Raw genomic sequence first — 17745 nt, 5'->3', positions numbered from 1 at the left:
ATTATTGCTCGAATTTGTAGTTGTCACACACACAGTTTGAAAACAAATCTGCTCGTTTATTATTAACACTCCGTTAGCCTCGTGTCATATAATTAAACAAAAAACTGTCCATTACATCGTTGTTTTCTGTCTAATAGAATCGAATTTTGTAGTTACCAAGACAACAAACACAAGCAATGCTAGATTTTCCCGCACATTTTTGAATGTCAACATGGTAAGTACGTTTTGCTGTGTGCGTTTCAAACAATTGTTTATGCTTCTTTAAGCTGCTTTAAATTAACAAAATACATGTTAGGTATAATAATTATACATTTGGGCTTTCAAGTGGTTTACAGATGATTGTCATTAATACATGACAACAATTCGATTTGAATTCGACATTTTACACTTTTTTAATTTAGCAATAAAGGCATTTGTTTGCCTTTTGGTGTGGTTTTCTTCCATATTTGAGGTTAGACTTAAACAAGATGGATTTGAATATCACTGCACGTTATAGTTGGTTTGAAATATTTTATATATTGTTGTATTAGAAGACATGCACAGTGTATTGTAATTGAATACACTTATAACATAATGGCATTGCAATATGAACCTCATCTTTGAAATATTAATGCCGGGCCACCACACACAGACAGTAGAAGGTCTGCTGACATGGACGCTCGAGAAGAAGAACTAATATGTCCTGTTTGTGTAGAGCCTTTCACAGACCCTATGCGTCTTCCATGTGGGCACAACTTCTGTCAAACCTGCATCCAAGTGGTCTGGAACATGGATAACCCAAAAACATCCAGAGAAGGGCCACTGTTCTGTCCGGAATGTCAAATCCTCCTTCCTCCTGACCTTGAGCTTGAGATCAACTCAGATCTTCAAAGGAAAGTTCAGGATGCCTTTGCAAGAGCACCTTTGCTGAAAGAATCATCTCAGATGTCACCTTCTATTATCATGTGTGATCAGTGCATCGGGAAGACTGAGGTGGCTGTGAAGAGCTGCCTCACCTGCGATGCCTCTCTGTGCTCTGCTCACACCCTCCTGCACCAGCAGAGAGAGGCTTTAAGAGGGCACTCTATCATCGAAGTAACTGAAGACTTGATTTCCTTTAAGTGTAAGGAGCATGGGGAGGAGCTGAAACTCTTCTGTCAGGAGGATCAGATTGCTGTGTGTTGTCTGTGCATTGCAGTTGGTTCACATAAAAACCATCAAGCTGTTACGCTGCAAGAGGCATGCACAGAGTTCAAGGTAGGATAGATTTAATTAATTAAATTTCAAATAATTTGAGTGAACAACATTATTTTGATAGATTGGTCTAGTAGTGATAGAAGTGTCCACAATCTATTAAAGGAAAATCATTAAAATGTTTACAGTTTTTTTTTTAGAAGTGAAAATATATAAATATTTAGCAAATATATTGTATATGCTTATATTTACTTCATTTTAGTACATAAATGACATGCTCATCATAGAAGATATGTATTCAGGTAATTAATTTAGATTTTAATGTTTTTTTTAAATAAATTGATAGATCTGGACAAAAAATAATTGACTCGGATACATTTTTATTAGATAAATACTATTAAATAACTTAATGGGCCATTATTATGTCTAAAATTGTGTGGAAAGTAACAGTGTATTGAGAACTTATGGAAACATCTCTTGTTTTTAGAAGGTGTTGGAGACCAACAAATCACTTCTTCTACAAAGGAAGCATTTAGCCAAGTCTGCTTTGCAAGATTTGGAGCCATTATTTTCAGAGGTGTCGGTGGGTATTTCAATATGAGTCATATACTAACCAATTAAACCAAATAAAGTATTGCACACATCACAATGAAATTTATTGAATTTATTGCAGCAAGAGGTGTTCAGATATGCTGTGTTTTCTGATAGTTCATCAGACTTTTTTGACATCTTGTGGTTTGCAGAAAAATGCAGAAGCATATAGAGTCAGAATAGTTGAGAAATACAGCCAGATAAAAGCCCACATTGAGGAGGATCAGAAGCTGATGTTAGCCATTCTGGAAACAGAAGAGATTTACAGCAACAAATGGCTGAGATGCAGGAGTGAGTCACTACAGCGTCATGTTAAAGATATTAATACTACCCTAAGATCAAGCCAAACTCTCCTCGAGGAAGAGCATGATGTCAAATTTCTCCAAGTGCGTATTTTTTGCGTTTATTTTTTGTGCACATTTTCATTCTGTATTTTGTCACTAACATAAAACAAAATTGATTTTACAGCATTTCAAAAAACATGGACTAGGGTGAGTTCTTTCTGCATTTTCTTGAAATTGAAACTAAATATTTTATAAACATAAAATAACAGTATTTTATGGGGACTGAAATGGCCAATCTATTTTTTTTTTTTCTAAATTTTTTAAAAGTGTTTTTTCTCTACTATGCCATGAGACATTAGTACCAAAATAAATATTTAATAGAATCCTTCATCATCACTCTAGTTCCCAGGTGGAATTGCCACTTGTGTCTGTGATAGAGCAAGAGTACAGCACTCTAGACAAGATGAAGACTGTTGAACAGCTGGTTGATAACTTAGATGAAGTTGTCCTTCAGAACACTCAGCGGCTGTGGTCTAGTAAGTGTGATGTTTCAATGCACAATGATAAAAGACATACTTAGACTTACATAAACTTAACCTTATAATGTATCGTATCATATTTTTCCACCTCCAGGTCTCAGAGCAATAAGTTTAGACCCAGAAACAGCACACCCTGAGTTGGATGTGTCAGCAGACAGGCTGGAGGTACACTGGAGTAAGAAACCAACCCCAGAGAGGAAACAGAAAACAAACATCAGCTCTCAGTACAGTGTCCGGGCCAAGGAAAGATTCTCCAGTGGCTCCCATTACTGGGAAGTGGCCGTCTGGAAGAAACCTTTCTGGTTGATTGGTCTGTCGTATGGGTCAGCTGCTGGAGATCAGGATTCAGAGCATTGCAACGGTGACTTTAACAATGCATTCTGCTACATCTATCATGGTAATGGAAAATATCTCATTTGTCAGGACTCAAATGAAAAGCCATTGGCAGTAAGGAAAACCATCCAAAAACTTGGAGTTTTGGTAGATATACAGAAAGGGAATGTGTCTTTCTATGATGGTGATACGCTGGCTTTGCTCCACTCATTCTGTGTGGAATTTTCTAGCCCAGTTTATCCCATCTTCAATCCCTGTATTGACATAAATGGCCAAAATAGTCAGCCTCTTGCCATTGTACATCTAAGAAACAAAAATATTCCTCAAAGCCCCTCACAAGTTGTGTGAATCCATAAATTTTCCAGTGACAGTGCTTAAATAATAGATGAATCATTCTATTGCGTGTCTGTTTTATATGATTGAGTTTGGCGTAGTTATCACAAGAAATATAGGATTTAATACTTTAATTCTATATTTTAATTTTTACCTCAATGTAGCATATAACCCATTGTGCTCTGGGTGTTTTAAAACTGAAAAGTGAGAAAGAGGTGCAAGTAGTTACAACATTTTTGACAAATTAATACAAATTAAATGTAATAAACTATTTTGCCCTTTTTTTACTTAAAAAGGATAGTTCACCTTGCCTCAAATTGCTTCATCAATAATGAACATTTTGACATCATTTTTTGTTTTGTCCATAAACTGTGAAAGTCAGCTTGCATTGACTCATTCTATGAATAAAAACTGTTCTTTTAAGAAAGTGATACAGGTTTTGAATGCGAATGGTTTTTTTGACTGAACTATCCCTTTACCTAGGCACCTGCTAAATTCTAAATTTCAAAATTAAATTTCAATTCAAACTGTCAGAGTAACTGTACGATATACAGGTGCATCTCAGTAAATTAGAATGTCATGGAAAAGTTCATTTATTTCAGTAATTCAACTCAAATCGTGAAACTCATGTATTAAATAAATTCAATGCACACAGACTGAAGTAGTTTAAGTCTTTGGTTCTTTTAATTGTGATGATTTTGGCTCACATTTAACAAAAACCCACCAATTCACTATCTCAACAAATTAGAATATGGTGACATGCCAATCAGCTAATCAACTCAAAACACTTCACAAGGAATTGGACTGAGGCTGGGGTCAAGGCATCAAGAGCCACCACACACAGACGTGTCAAGGAATTTGGCTACAGTTGTCGTATTCCTCTTGTTAAGCCACTCCTGAACCAGACGACGTCAGAGGCGTCTTACCTGGGCTAAGGAGAAGAAGAACTGGACTGTTGCCCAGTGGTACAAAGTCCTCTTTTCAGATGAGAGCAAGTTTTGTATTTCATTTGGAAACCAAGGTCCTAGAGTCTGGAGGAAGGGTGAAGAAGCTCATAGCCCAAGTTGCTTGAAGTTCAGTGTTAAGTTTCCACAGTCTGTGATGATTTGGGGTGCAATGTCATCTGCTGGTGTTGGTCCATTGTGTTTTTTGAAAACCAAAGTCACTGCACTTGTTTACCAAGAAATTTTGGAGCACTTCATGCTTCCTTCTGCTGACCAGCTTTTTAAAGATGCTTATTTCATTTTCCAGCAGGATTTGGCACCTGCCCACACTGCCAAAAGCATCAAAAGTTGGTTAAATGACCATGGTGTTGGTGTGCTTGACTGGCCAGCAAACTCACCAGACCGGAACGGTATTGTCAAGAGGAAAATGAGAAACGAGACCAAAAAATGCAGATAAGCTGAAGGCCACTGTCAAAGAAACCTGTGCTTTCATACCACCTCAGCAGTGCCACAAACTGATCACCTCCATGCCACGCCGAATTGAGGCAGTAATTAAAGCAAAAGGAGCCCCTACCAAGTATTGAGTACATATACAGTAAATGAACATACTTTCCAGAAGGCCAACAATTCACTAAAAATGTTTTTTTTTTATCGGTCTTATGAGGTATTCTAATTTGTTGAGGGTTTTTGTTAAATGTGAGCCAAAATCATCACAATTAAAAAAACCAAAGACTTAAACTACTTCAGTCTGTGTGCATTGAATTTATTTAATACACGAGTTTCACAATTTGAGTTGAATTACTGAAATAAATGAACTTTTCCATGACATTCTAATTTATTGAGATGCACCTGTATGTGACCCTGGACCACAAAACCAGTCTGAAGTGTCAATTTTTCGAAATTGATCTTCTGAAAGCTGAATAAATAAGCTTTCCATTGATGTATGTTTTGTTAGGATATTTGGCTGAGATACAACTATTTGAATATCTGGAATCTGAGGGTGCAAAAAAATCTAAATATTGAGAAAAACACCTATAAAGTTGTCCAAATGAAGTTCTTGCAATGCATATTACAAAGCAATGCATATTACAAATCAAAATCGAAGTTTTGATATATTTACATAAGGAAATTTATTAAATATCTTCATGGAGCATGATCTTTACTTAATATCCTAATGATTTTTGGCATAAAAGATAAATCTATAATTTTGACCCATACAATATATTATTTGCTACAAATATCCCTGTGCAACTTAAGACTGGTTTTGTGGTCCAGGGACACATATAGACATGTACAGAGATATAATTAGGCTATAGATTAAAGATTAGTTGTGTATTTTGTCCAGAAAACCCAAGTTTATCCAGCTTTAGAAGATAGAAAGCACTTCTTGACAAAGTTGTAGTCCACCTTAAGCTCAGATGGGCCTCCTGCCAGTGCTCTGTGAATGTGATATGGGCACTCCCTAAAGACACGGACACAAGTGTACTGACTGCTTTGCCTGCTGTAGTAGTTTTTCTAATTACAGCGGAGCTGTCCACTTCAGCACCACGCACGCACAATGAAACCATGAAACCTCAAATGTCTGCTGCATTTGCACCTCTTCATGAACCCATCAGGTATGTCAAGTTGCTTGTCCCTCTGTTTTTTCACTAATCAGATAAGAAGTAGGAATAGCAAGCCTCTTGAGAATGTGGCGTACATGTTATTAATTTTCTGAATTTTATTGCACACCTCCTTCAAATTGTATTGTTTATTCATTCTAGGCTTCTTGTGCTTGTTTGTTTTGACTTGCAATAGTAACTACTAGTAGAGACATTTGCTTTTAGTGGTTGCAGAAAAACATGTATAGTGTATTATGAAGGTATAATTGAACTCATGTGCTTTAATTTTTGATCATAGATCTGTTGTATACCCTAGACGTCCATTGTAGTTATCAGTCACCTTAGAAGCTAATGTCTAAGAGCAGTCAGTCTGAGTAAAGTATTCTTTCCAAAGCTCTCAGATAACATAGTAGGTAATGCAGGACAGGACTACCCAGTGCCCAGTGTCTCTCTGTGTATGCGGGAGGTCAGCTGAGTTGTTCAATATTTTTACAGCACGCAATAATGCCTTAACTCTTGCTCCTAAACTACTTTCACATTATTTACACTGAAAAAAAATGAAAAATTTTCATTTTGAAATTGCTATTATATTTCACATATAATTACAAAGAAATGGCATTGAATTAAACATGAAATTTTGAAGTAGAAAAACTGAAATAGTATTGGAGTAAAACAGTCTTTTTATTAAAATTTCTAAAAATATATTTTTTTACTGTATAATGTGCTTTTGTGGTTCTTAAAATAATAAAAAAAATATATATATATACAGTGAGGAAAATAAGTATTTGAACACCCTGCTATTTTGCAAGTTCTCCCACTTAGAAATCATGGAGGGGTCTGAAATTGTCATCGTAGGTGCATGTCCACTGTGAGAGACATAATCTAAAAAAAAAAATCCAGAAATCACAATGTATGATTTTTTTAACTATTTATTTGTATGATACAGCTGCAAATAAGTATTTGAACACCTGAGAAAATCAATGTTAATATTTGGTACAGTAGCCTTTGTTTGCAATTACAGAGGTCAAACCTCTCCTTAATACAGTGCAGAAAAACACCCCCAAAGCCTGATGCTACCACCCCCATGCTTCACAGTAGGGATGGTGTTCTTGGGATGGAACTCATCATTCTTCTTCCTCCAAACACGTTTAGTGGAATTATGACCAAAAGTTCTATTTTGGTCTCATCTGACCACATGACTTTCTCCCATGACTCCTCTGGATCATCCAAATGGTCATTGGCAAACTTAAGTCGGGCCTGGACATGTACTGGTTTAAGCAGGGGAACCTTCCGTGCCATGCATGATTTCAAACCATGACGCCTTAGTGTATTACCAACAGTAACCTTGGAAACGGTGGTCCCAGCTCTTTTCAGGTCATTGACCAGCTCCTCCCGTGTAGTTCTGGGCTGATTTCTCACCTTTCTTAGGATCATTGAGACCCCACGAGGTGAGATCTTGCATGGAGCCCCAGTCCGAGGGAGATTGACAGTCATGTTTAGCTTCTTCCATTTTCTAATGATTGCTCCAACAGTGGACCTTTTTCACCAAGCTGCTTGGCAATTTCCCGTAGCCCTTTCCAGCCTTGTGGAGGTGTACAATTTTGTCTCTAGTGTCTTTGGACAGCTCTTTGGTCTTGGCCATGTTAGTAGTTGGATTCTTACTGATTGTATGGGGTGGACAGGTGTCTTTATGCAGCTAACGACCTCAAACAGGTGCATCTAATTTAGGATAATAAATGGAGTGGAGGTGGACATTTTAAAGGCAGACTAACAGGTCTTTGAGGGTCAGAATTCTAGCTGATAGACAGGTGTTCAAATACTTATTTGCAGCTGTATCATACAAATAAATAGTTAAAAATCATACATTGTGATTTCTGGATTTTTTTTTAGATTATGTCTCTCACAGTGGACATGCACCTACGATGACAATTTCAGACCCTCCATGATTTCTAAGTGGGAGAACTTGCAAAATAGCAGGGTGTTCAAATACTTATTTTCCTCACTGTATATATAACAATAATAATAGATGTAAATATTAGATATGTCAATAGATTTTTTTAACATCAAAATCCAAAGTCCTTTGCAATTTTGAATTTAATACTACTTTAATAATAAAAATGATAAAAAAAAAAAAAAAACTTTCACTAGTGGTCTCAGACTTTGGGACCCCACTGTTTGTAATTCTAACCTTACCCACAGTAGTTTTTAACATACAAATACAAATTACTTAGAGTTTTTTGACATACAAATTGTTTATATAGTCTCAATTAATATGAGGTTTTCAAAAATTGAGCATGATTACTTGATTAATGAGTACACAATATTAAAAAAGTAATAACATAATGTCAGCTACTCAAATACTGGGAGACAGGAAATTGTAGAGAGTATGAATGAGAGCACTATGGCTCACTATGTCTGGAGCACATGCACTAACCACTAGACTATGGCTTTGACTCTTGAAGTTTTGCTGATTTATGTAACACAACCCTCTTGAGGCAGCAAGCACAGTGCTGTTAGCCCATATACTGTGCTGAATGTATGAAATATTTGAGTGACTCATTAAAAGTGGCCAGTATATCACATTGCTGAGGCTGAGTCCTGCCAAGAGCTACATTAAGAGGCATGTGTCTTTTTATTATAAATATCTCTCCTAATATTTTATTTAATAGAAAACTGTCTTGTGCTTTAATTTGATTTTCATCTGTTGGTGCCTTAGGTCATAGTACAGTAAAATCACAGCCTTTATATAGGCATGCACAAAACATTTAAAGCAGCGGTCGGGAACCTGTAGAAACCTCACAAGCCACATTTTCAACAAACAAAATAAATAAAGCCATACATTTTAATCAACAGCATAAGCCAGCAAATAAAGTATAAAAAGAAAACAATAAGTTACATTTTTTCATGCCATAATGCATTCCCGGGAACAGAAAGCACCAACCTAGTGCTGTTTACACAGATAATCTGTAAGTAGCTGAGTTTACGCTAATGCAAGCACAGCTAATCATTACAGTTCTGTCGCATCACAGTCATCTCCTGTTCACTATGAAGTATAATTGTATTAGGCTGTAGATAGAACTATTGTAAAAACAACAGCAGCTAGTAGCATTAATATACTTTAAATTCACAGAAGTGTCTGCTAAGACTCAGGACTGTTTCAGTTCAGATCACTAGTTGTAATCCCAGTGGCCTTGACTCAACCCCTGTTACTGTATAAGTCTATTTACGAGGGGCTTTCCCTCTGGCTAGGCCCCCCTCAGCAGAGTGAGCTGAACCTTTTGCCATCTGTCACTCTGTTACTGCGAAATGCAGTACTTCACAGAACAGATAGAGCTGGCGCACCTGATTGGCTTATTTCTAGAATGAGGTGGGTCTTAAGAACATGAGTGACAGGTTGAGTGCAGGAAGTCCTGTTGGGCTAAGACAGGTTTTCAGTGTGTGTTTGTGTGTGTGTGTGTGGGGGGGGGAAGTGGCGTTAGAGAAGACGCACTAAGTCGTGTGGGTGGCGTAAATCCAGTATGCGTGAGCCAGTAAGGCAGGCCAGAGCTGTTTTTATTTTCTGTGAAGAAGAGAGGGAGGCACAGAGACTTCATACACATGAATAGCATCTTTTTCTGAAGACTCTGAAGGAGGGAATTTACTGCGTTCCCACTGCTGCAGTGTAGCGGATGGGAAGGAGCGGTTGAGAGGGGAGTTAACAGGTAAAGGGAGGGGTTTGACTGTAATTGGTTTCTATGTGCCTGTTCATGTAACAGTTACAGGAGTGAGGACAGGAGGAGGGGTTGGAGGAATCCTATTAGCTACAGCAGAGGAAAAGTAGGTCTGCTTAACAGAAAGTAGCTATATTAAATATTTGCGTTTGAACAACTTTCCTTAACTAATTTTGTCATTTTCAGTGATTAAAGAAATAAAATTGTACGCCAATGATTTACATTGCTGGGAAAGTCAAAATAATTAAAAAACATGTTGGACGTGCTTTGCAATGAATGAAAGTCAGTAGGATTTATAATATATAAAAAAAAAATTTTAAAAATTAAAATTACTCCATATACCTCTTCTTACTCATTGGGAGAATTAAAAATATGAAAGCTCAATTGTTTTTTTTCTTCCTTAATTAAAACAAAACTGTAGGTTTAATCTCAAAGATTTTTGCAGTAGTTGCAAAGCAGAACTAATTAGTACTGTGTACTAGTACTGTGGATTTAAAAATAACAACAACTTGGTAACACTTTAGATTAGGGAACACTATTCACTACTAGCTGCTTATTATTAGTATAGCATATTGGCTGTTCATTGGTACCTTTTAGAACATATTAATGGCTAATTCTGCATGACCATATTCCAGATCCTTTAACCCTATACCCAGTACCTAAACATAATTACTACAACAACTTGCTATCAATATACAGCAAATTACGTGTTTATTGAGGGAAAATATTTAGTTAATAGTGAATATGTGTTCCCTAACCTAAACTGTTACCAAAAACGGTTTTATTTTTATTATTTTAAAAATATATTAAAGTAGTACTATAAACAAAATAATAGTCTTTCTGCATCTACATATATTTCTAGCTAATTTCTAACAAACATCTGACAGTATTTTGTCATGAATGTGGCGTGTTCTTTCAGTTAAGGAATTTGATCCAACGAGTTAATTAAAGGGGGATCAATTTCAAGTTGTTACAGGTTACCTTGGAACATATAAAACAGGTAAAGTTACTAGGCATACAGTATAGTCAATACATTTCAGCTGAAGCACTGCAGGAAGACTGCAGTAAGTAAAGGCTTTGAATGTGAAAATCTGCTATTCACATCCAAACACTCTGCTTCTGTCATTCAGATTGACTGCAATTATGAGCTGAGAGTTATTTCAAGTATTAGTCACCCTACCTGTCTGTGTGGCATTATTAGTGTCTAGTTTGTGAATGTGATGCTTAGCATTTTTCAAGGATTTATATAGTATGTGTGTGTATATGTTAGAGAAATAGAGAAGAGAGGAGTAGAGAACTTCCATTGTGAATAAGTACGTGTGTGGTCTCTGAGGAAAAACTATGTACTATCCTTCCCTGCCTCCTCCCCCATAACTGCAGTGGTGGTCATGATGCTGAGTGCGTACGACTCAATCAATTGAGCGCAACACCTGGCACACGTCCAAACACAGCCACACTTCCCCACTCTCACAAGAGCTGACAGAACACAAGCAGCTGTGTGAGACTAGCATGTGAGAGGTTAGACTGGCTTATGAGCATCAAAGAGAGCAAAGCCTCGAAGGCATTTTGTAATGATCAGCTTCGTCTCTCTTCTGAGCTATTGGGATATGCAGTAGATTTACTTCATTTAACGTGAACTGACTTTGAGGTTTTGTAAAGGTGATTGCAGTCTAATGCAGCCATTCTGAATGCATTACAGCAGAAAGATTTATATGGGGTTCTATGCGTATGGTCACAAGGATATGCTATGTTTTGGATGCTGGTCCCAGCTAACATAAACAGCAAGAGTTTCCTTGGTAAGGATGACCAGAAAGACTATGCTAGTTAATATGTACTTGACTATGCAAGATAAGTACTTGTTAGTATCTCTGTTTAGGTAATAATATTATACCTTACTATACCTCTGAGAGAGCTACAGTAGATTTTAGTTACCACTATGTAATATGAAGAGGGAGTGAGGCAGAGACTGCCAGCAGTGCCGAGGTGCTTACGTATGTGTAGTTTGCTTTGCATTCTTTAATTAGCAAGTCACATTTAGATCCTCTTGCCCTCAGTAAACACACTCAGCTTGTTTTGGAGGAGTACAGTATAAACAAGAGGAGCCAAGGTGGTTAGTTCTCTTTACACAATATTTTTTTTGCTTTAGAGTTATTGTGAGAGTTATTTTTAATAAATATTGACTTAAAAAAGAGTTCAAAATACTGTAGACTTATAACATATTGCTAGTGTTAATGTTATAGAGAGTTATACTGGTCATTGTAGTCATGTCATACCGAACGTGTTCTAGAAGATGTTTATGTAATGTTAAAGTTGAAATACGTTTTCTTGTTTGTCTCTTATAGGTGATTTTGAGGATGATATTGGAGTCCATCCAAACTCTCAGATGTGCAAAAAATTTCTAGAGCATACAAGATGACCAGTGTGATTAATCAATTGCAGAGAACAGGCGTTGTGCTATAGGACAGATCTGCAGGTTGCTTTTGGTCGGTTATGTCTCAGTCGGGTAAAATCCTCCACCTGTATGTAGAGGTGAGATCTGTCACTGATGAAGAAGGAAAAGACCTGGGAGATGTGGAGAAAACAGACTCCCTCATGTTGACAGCACCAGACATCCTTCAGTCATCGCAGTATGTTGGCTCTAATGCACCACATGGCCGGACGTCCCCACGTGGAGTCCTGCATAAAGGTGGAAGCAGCACCCAGAGCTTGGCCTCTGGTAAATCAACATCTAGACACTCTGTAAGTTTTCAGCTACATCCAGGACATGGCTCAGACCAACCGGTGACCCAACAGCAGAAAAGCTTACCTTATGATGAGATAAACCAGTTACTGTCTGCCCTTCAGACAGATCCCGCTGGAAATACATGTCATTTGGTGTGTGCTCCTTCTGAACGTGACCCCTTCTTTGGGAGGGAACATCACTTGTCAGGACGGTTTACTGCCCCTCCTACTCCTAGTGGAACTCGTAAAGCTTTCAGCCCAATTAAGATGAAGGGAGGAGATGAAGGAAGGCGATCTGTTGCCACTTTCAGTTACATTGAAAAAGCTAAAATTAAATCAGTAGAGGGTCAGTATAGCTCTTTGTGCCAAAGCGAGCCTCAGAATCCTTTCAACAGAACCATGGAGGAAAAAGCTACCCCTCTTCACCTCAGGAAAAGGCTCAGTGACCCAGTGTGGTTCAACAGCCTAGAGTCCATGAACAACTGTAGTTCAAAACAGCATAGTCAAGGTTTGGGGAACTCACATATGGGTAACACCAGCTTTAGGAGGGCAACTCTAGACTCCATTGCCAGAGAAGCCACCCATCGAGCATTGGAGGAATTTGGTTCCCCACAACTAAGGCAAAAATTGGCAGGCAACTGTCCTGATAGAAGTCATAATGTCAGGACAGGAGAGCAGCGCCGCTGTCGGTCTTGGTCTGGATCACCTGTGATACCATGCAGTTCTAGAACCCTTCCCACTAAAGCAACAATAATGGACCATGAGCGGAATAGTCAGTTTAATAGAATTCCTAGGAGCCCTGCTACAGACCAACTGTCTAACCATGCCAAACAAGCTTACTTTAACATGCCACACTCAACCGCAAACACTCAGGAGGTCTCAAACCAAAGAGTGCAAGGGTATAGGTATCGCCCAAATTTACCATCTGGTAAGCCTACAGCTATTCAACATGAACTACCAGCTATGATTGTAACTCAACCATCAAGCTATCAACAAATCAGTCATTCCATAAGTGATAGTCCACGGCAAGCCCACAGAGTTAATTTCAACCTGGCCAACTTCAAAAATAAGTTAGAAGAAGGAGCTAACCAACTGAGTGGAAGGGGCAGCGCATCCCCAGCCACAAGTCCCGATATGGCTCGTAAACTAGCCGAAGAAGCCACCAAACTTTCCATACTTATGGAAGCTAGGAGGTCTCCATCCCCAACTCCATCATCAACAGACACAGTAAGGTCTGACAGTCCCCAGTTGGGACATTCAAGAGAGCCTCAGCTCTATGCTAGCTTCCAGGGCACTGGAACTCACTCTAATTGCAACCTTCCTGTTCAAGAGCACAACTGGAAACAAGAGTCTATCAAGACTGGTCACCACTCTGTTCAAACAACTCCTCTTTTGCCCCACATTGGAAGTACATCTCCAGCAGCTCCAGCAAGGTTGAACCGATCAGATGTAATATCATCCTCTCCCATACGAGACCCTCGGATAGAGAGAACACAGTTGGTTGGGAAGGACAGCCCGACTTTGCATCGGCACCTGCCTTCCCAGTACACAAGGGACAATCATACACCTAGCTATGAGCGTAGGCAGTATGGGACACTCAGAGGTCACAAAGACAGCCCAGATAGCAGCAGGAGACCTTTCACAAGGCCTAACCTAGAGACACCAAGCTGGACCACTCAGCAAAAGCATGGGATAGAGGAATGCTTAGCCAGAGAAAAGGGAAACTTGAGGGAGTTGGACAGTCATAAAATGAGTAGTCCAACAGCACCAGTCTCCCAAGAGAACCATTGTAGGGTCTCATTGCAGAAAAATGAGATAAAAGCTGACACTAGGACTAACAAGGAGTGGAGTGGTACAGCATCACAGAGCTCCAGTGGGGTCACAGGCAGCCTTATAGAGGGCACTCTACATGACAAAGATTGCATATCCTCGGAGACATCTAGCAAAACCAGCCAGAAGAGTCCTGACTCTGGAAACACAGCGATACAGGTGATCTTGGTACACATTTTTATATTCATCTTATGCCTTGATTCACTGTTTGATTTTACTGTCTGATAACTGAATTTTTGTTTGTAGTCTGAAAGTGGACCATTTTCACTGAAGCCTTCCTTGCACTCACAGAAGATTGCTCGTGCCAAATGGGAGTTCTTGTTTGGGTCCCACTCTGATCAACAAGATCAACATGAAACAAAAGGTGAGAATTTCTTAGAAATGACCAACTCAGACTTCCAGGAGCTAGTTTTCTGAAATGCATCCTTATTTCATTTGCTTTTCCTTATAAACAAGCTGTTTGCCTCATAATGAATGCTTAATCCAGTTATGTAACAAGCCTCATCCCCAAAGCATGACATTAGGATTTGCCTTCTCTGTTAAACTTGGCTCTTTGTTTTTTTTTCTCATCGCTTCTAAAGGTGTTATACTCTCTCTATTTTAAATTACCTTTTAATGGATTTATGTTTCAGCTTTGCTAGATTTTAGCTGTGGTTTTATGTTGTTGTGTATACATTTCTTGAAAAGTTATGTATTTATCTGTAATTCCTGTGGCCTTCAGATGGATTATTTTTAGGTTCATTGAGTTCTGAATTCTTTACTGTGTGTAGGTGTTTTCAATTCACTGATGTCAAAGTGAGAGGTTAGAAGAGAATGAGTCACTTGAATTATTCTTGAAAAATACTTGTTTTAGGTGCTTATTTCTTTCACTTACCTTGACATTTATCCAGTTTGCAAATCCCTTTATCCAAAATAATTTCAGATTTTTTTTTTTTTTTTAATCAGTATATGAATTTCTTGGAGATCAAGCTCATGTCCTAGGCATTGATGATGCCATACTCTACCTGTTGAGCTACAGAGCCTAATCTCATACAATTGTTAATTTAATAACGTCCTTATTTGTAAGCCCATTCAGATAATAACTTCTGCAAGCAGAATTAAAATGTGGCCAAAACACTTTACTGTTTACTGTCAACTGACGGTTCTCAATCCTTTGGTTTTCCACATTCCAGGCTCCTCCACTGCACCCTCCAGTGGTTGTTCCAGTGAGTCTCCGACACCCATTCCACCCTTGTCTACCCCCGTTAGGCCTATAACAACACACTCAAGACACTGTAAATCAACTGGCTCTTCGAAATCCCCATGCCACAATGTACAGCATGTTGACATGGAGTTGATAAACCATCATCCCACAGTGGGGTCTTCTAATAAGGCGGGCATCATCAAACGTAGTGTCAAATATTCAGAGACAGACATAGATGCAGTGCCCCTGCGCTGTTACAGGGAAACAGACCTTGATGAGGTGATGCTGGCAGAACAGGAGGAGGTGGACTCTGCATTTGGCAGCAACCGCAGTGTGCTGGACACCTCAGGCACCAGCAGCAGCAGCCCCCTGGAGGGAGTGCTATGCCCACACACAGATGGAGAGGAGGAGCTGCAAGATGAAGAGGTGGTGAGCTGGGCCAGTGTGAGGATGCAAGGCGACAAAAAGAGGCAAAATGCCACACCTGAGGGAGATGAGGTGTTTAGTCGACTGCTGAGAGGGTGAGTGTGGAATAGATTACAATTAAGCACCATTGCACTTGTGAATTCACACACATATCCACAATCCACATCCTAGTGAATGCAACAGAGGACTTTCACTTGACCAAAAAAACAACAAAATGGGCAAGAGCAGATAACTTTAAGATATATGTTTAAGATTCCTCCATGTTGAAGACTTTGGGGTAAATTAGAGCGGGTCTGTATTCTTGGAGGCGCCCAGAAGGGCAGTAATGGTGTACCTGACCAGCATATGCTGTTTTTTCAACAGGGTAACTTTCATTCTGATTTCTAAAAACTTGTTGGAAATCTTCAGACTAATTACAGTTATTTTATTCTGTTGACACCCATCTTCTCAGTAGTTTCTCTTTATGTATTTTTATGGTGGGTAGAAAAATAAAGTGTCAACTTAAAAACATTTTTTTTTGCAGTACAGGTGCATCTCAATAAATTAGAATGTCGTGGAAAAGTTCATTTATTTCAGTAATTCAACTCAAATTGTGAAACTCGTGTATTAAATAAATTCAGTGCACACAAACTGAAGTAGTTTAAGTCTTTGGTTCTTTTAATTGTGATGATTTTGGCTCACATTTAACAAAAACCCACCAATTCACTATCTCAACAAATTAGAATATGGTGACATGCCAATCAGCTAATCAACTCAAAACACCTGCAAAGGTTTCCTGAGCCTTCAAAATGGTCTCTCAGTTTGGTTCACTAGGCTACACAATCATGGGGAAGACTGCTGATCTGACAGTTGTCCAGAAGACAATCATTGACACCCTTCACAAGGAGGGTAAGCCACAAACATTCATTGTCAAAGAAGCTGGCTGTTCACAGAGTGCTGTATCCAAGCATGTTAACAGAAAGTTGAGTGGAAGGAAAATTGTGGAATAAAAAGATGCACAACCGCAGCCTTATGAGGATTGTCAAGCAAAATCGATTCAAGAATTTGGGTGAACTTCACAAGGAATGGACTGAGGCTGGGGTCAAGGCATCAAGAGCCACCACACACAGACGTGTCAAGGAATTTCGCTACAGTTGTCGTATTCCTCTTGTTAAGCCACTCCTGAACCACAGACAACGTCAGAGGCGTCTTACCTGGGCTAAGGAGAAGAACTGGACTGTTGCCCAGTGGTCCAAAGTCCTCTTTTAAGATGAGAGCAAGTTTTGTATTTCATTTGGAAACCAAGGTCCTAGAGTCTGGAGGAAGGGTGGAGAAGCTCATAGCCCAAGTTGCTTGAAGTCCAGTGTTAAGTTTCCACAGTCTGTGATTATTTGGGTCATCTGCTGGTCCATTGTGTTTTTTGAAAACCAAAGTCACTGCACCTGTTTACCAAGACATTTTGGAGCACTTCATGCTTCCTTCTGCTGACCAGCTTTTTAAAGATGCTGATTTCATTTTCCAGCAGGATTTGGCACCTGCCCACACTGCCAAAAGCACCAAAAGTTGGTTAAATGACCATGGTGTTGATGTGCTTGACTGGCCAGCAAACTCACCAGACCTGAACCCCATAGAGAATGTATGGGGTATTGTCAAGAGGAAAATGAGAAACAAGAGACCAAAAAATGCAGATGAGCTGAAGGCCACTGTCAAAGAAACCTGGGCTTCCATACCACCTCAGCAGTGCCACAAACTGATCACCTCCATGCCACGCCGAATTGAGGCAGTAATTAAAGCAAAAGGAGCCCCTACCAAGTATTGAGTACATATACAGTAAATGAACATACTTTCCAGAAGGCCAACAATTCACAAAAATGTTTTTTTTTTATTGGTCTTATGAAGTATTTTCATTTGTTGAGATAGTGAATTGGTGGGTTTTTGTTAAATGTGAGCCGAAATCATCACGATTAAAAGAACCAAAGACTTAAACTACTTCAGTCTGTGTGCATTGCATTTATTTAATACACGAGTTTCACAATTTGAGTTGAATTACTGAAATAAACGAACTTTTCCACGACATTTTAATTTATTGAGATGCACC

At 38.9% G+C, this 17745-nt stretch overlaps 2 protein-coding genes across 6 annotated transcripts in view; both read left to right on the top strand.

Moving 5' to 3' along the window:
* The first annotated feature begins 7 nt into the window (after positions 1-7).
* Positions 8-3720, top strand: LOC131552812 (E3 ubiquitin-protein ligase TRIM39-like). 3 transcript variants are annotated; one of them, XM_058796935.1, is made up of 7 exons: positions 8-214; positions 695-1236; positions 1664-1756; positions 1917-2150; positions 2233-2255; positions 2451-2584; positions 2682-3720. In XM_058796935.1, exons 2-7 carry the CDS (start codon positions 712-714, stop codon positions 3266-3268), a joined length of 1596 nt encoding a protein of 531 aa, XP_058652918.1. In that variant the 5' UTR covers positions 8-214; positions 695-711; the 3' UTR covers positions 3269-3720. The 3 variants fall into 3 exon arrangements, with proteins under 3 accessions (XP_058652918.1, XP_058652917.1, XP_058652919.1); XM_058796934.1 differs by having other exon boundaries at positions 11-214; positions 1661-1756; XM_058796936.1 differs by lacking the exon at positions 1917-2150 and having other exon boundaries at positions 11-214; positions 1661-1756.
* Positions 3721-5349: 1629 nt separating this feature from the next.
* The window catches only part of psda (pleckstrin and Sec7 domain containing a), a 35539-nt gene continuing 23143 nt past the window's right edge, over positions 5350-17745 (top strand). Inside the window, exons 1-4 of one of the 3 annotated variants that reach the window (XM_058796929.1) lie at positions 5350-5813; positions 11851-14218; positions 14306-14423; positions 15232-15763. In XM_058796929.1, the coding sequence (XP_058652912.1) occupies positions 11999-14218; positions 14306-14423; positions 15232-15763 (2870 nt within the window). In that variant the 5' untranslated portion in view covers positions 5350-5813; positions 11851-11998. Of the gene's footprint in view, positions 5814-11766; positions 14219-14305; positions 14424-15231; positions 15764-17745 lie in introns of those variants that run through there. The other 2 variants (XM_058796926.1, XM_058796928.1) reach the window with 2 other exon arrangements.

This window comes from Onychostoma macrolepis, chromosome 13 (genome assembly GCF_012432095.1).
Source record: "Onychostoma macrolepis isolate SWU-2019 chromosome 13, ASM1243209v1, whole genome shotgun sequence".
NCBI classification, from domain to species: Eukaryota; Metazoa; Chordata; class Actinopteri; order Cypriniformes; family Cyprinidae; genus Onychostoma; species Onychostoma macrolepis.
Note: the sequence above shows the minus strand (reverse complement) of the source record. Positions and strands in the feature narration are given on the sequence as shown.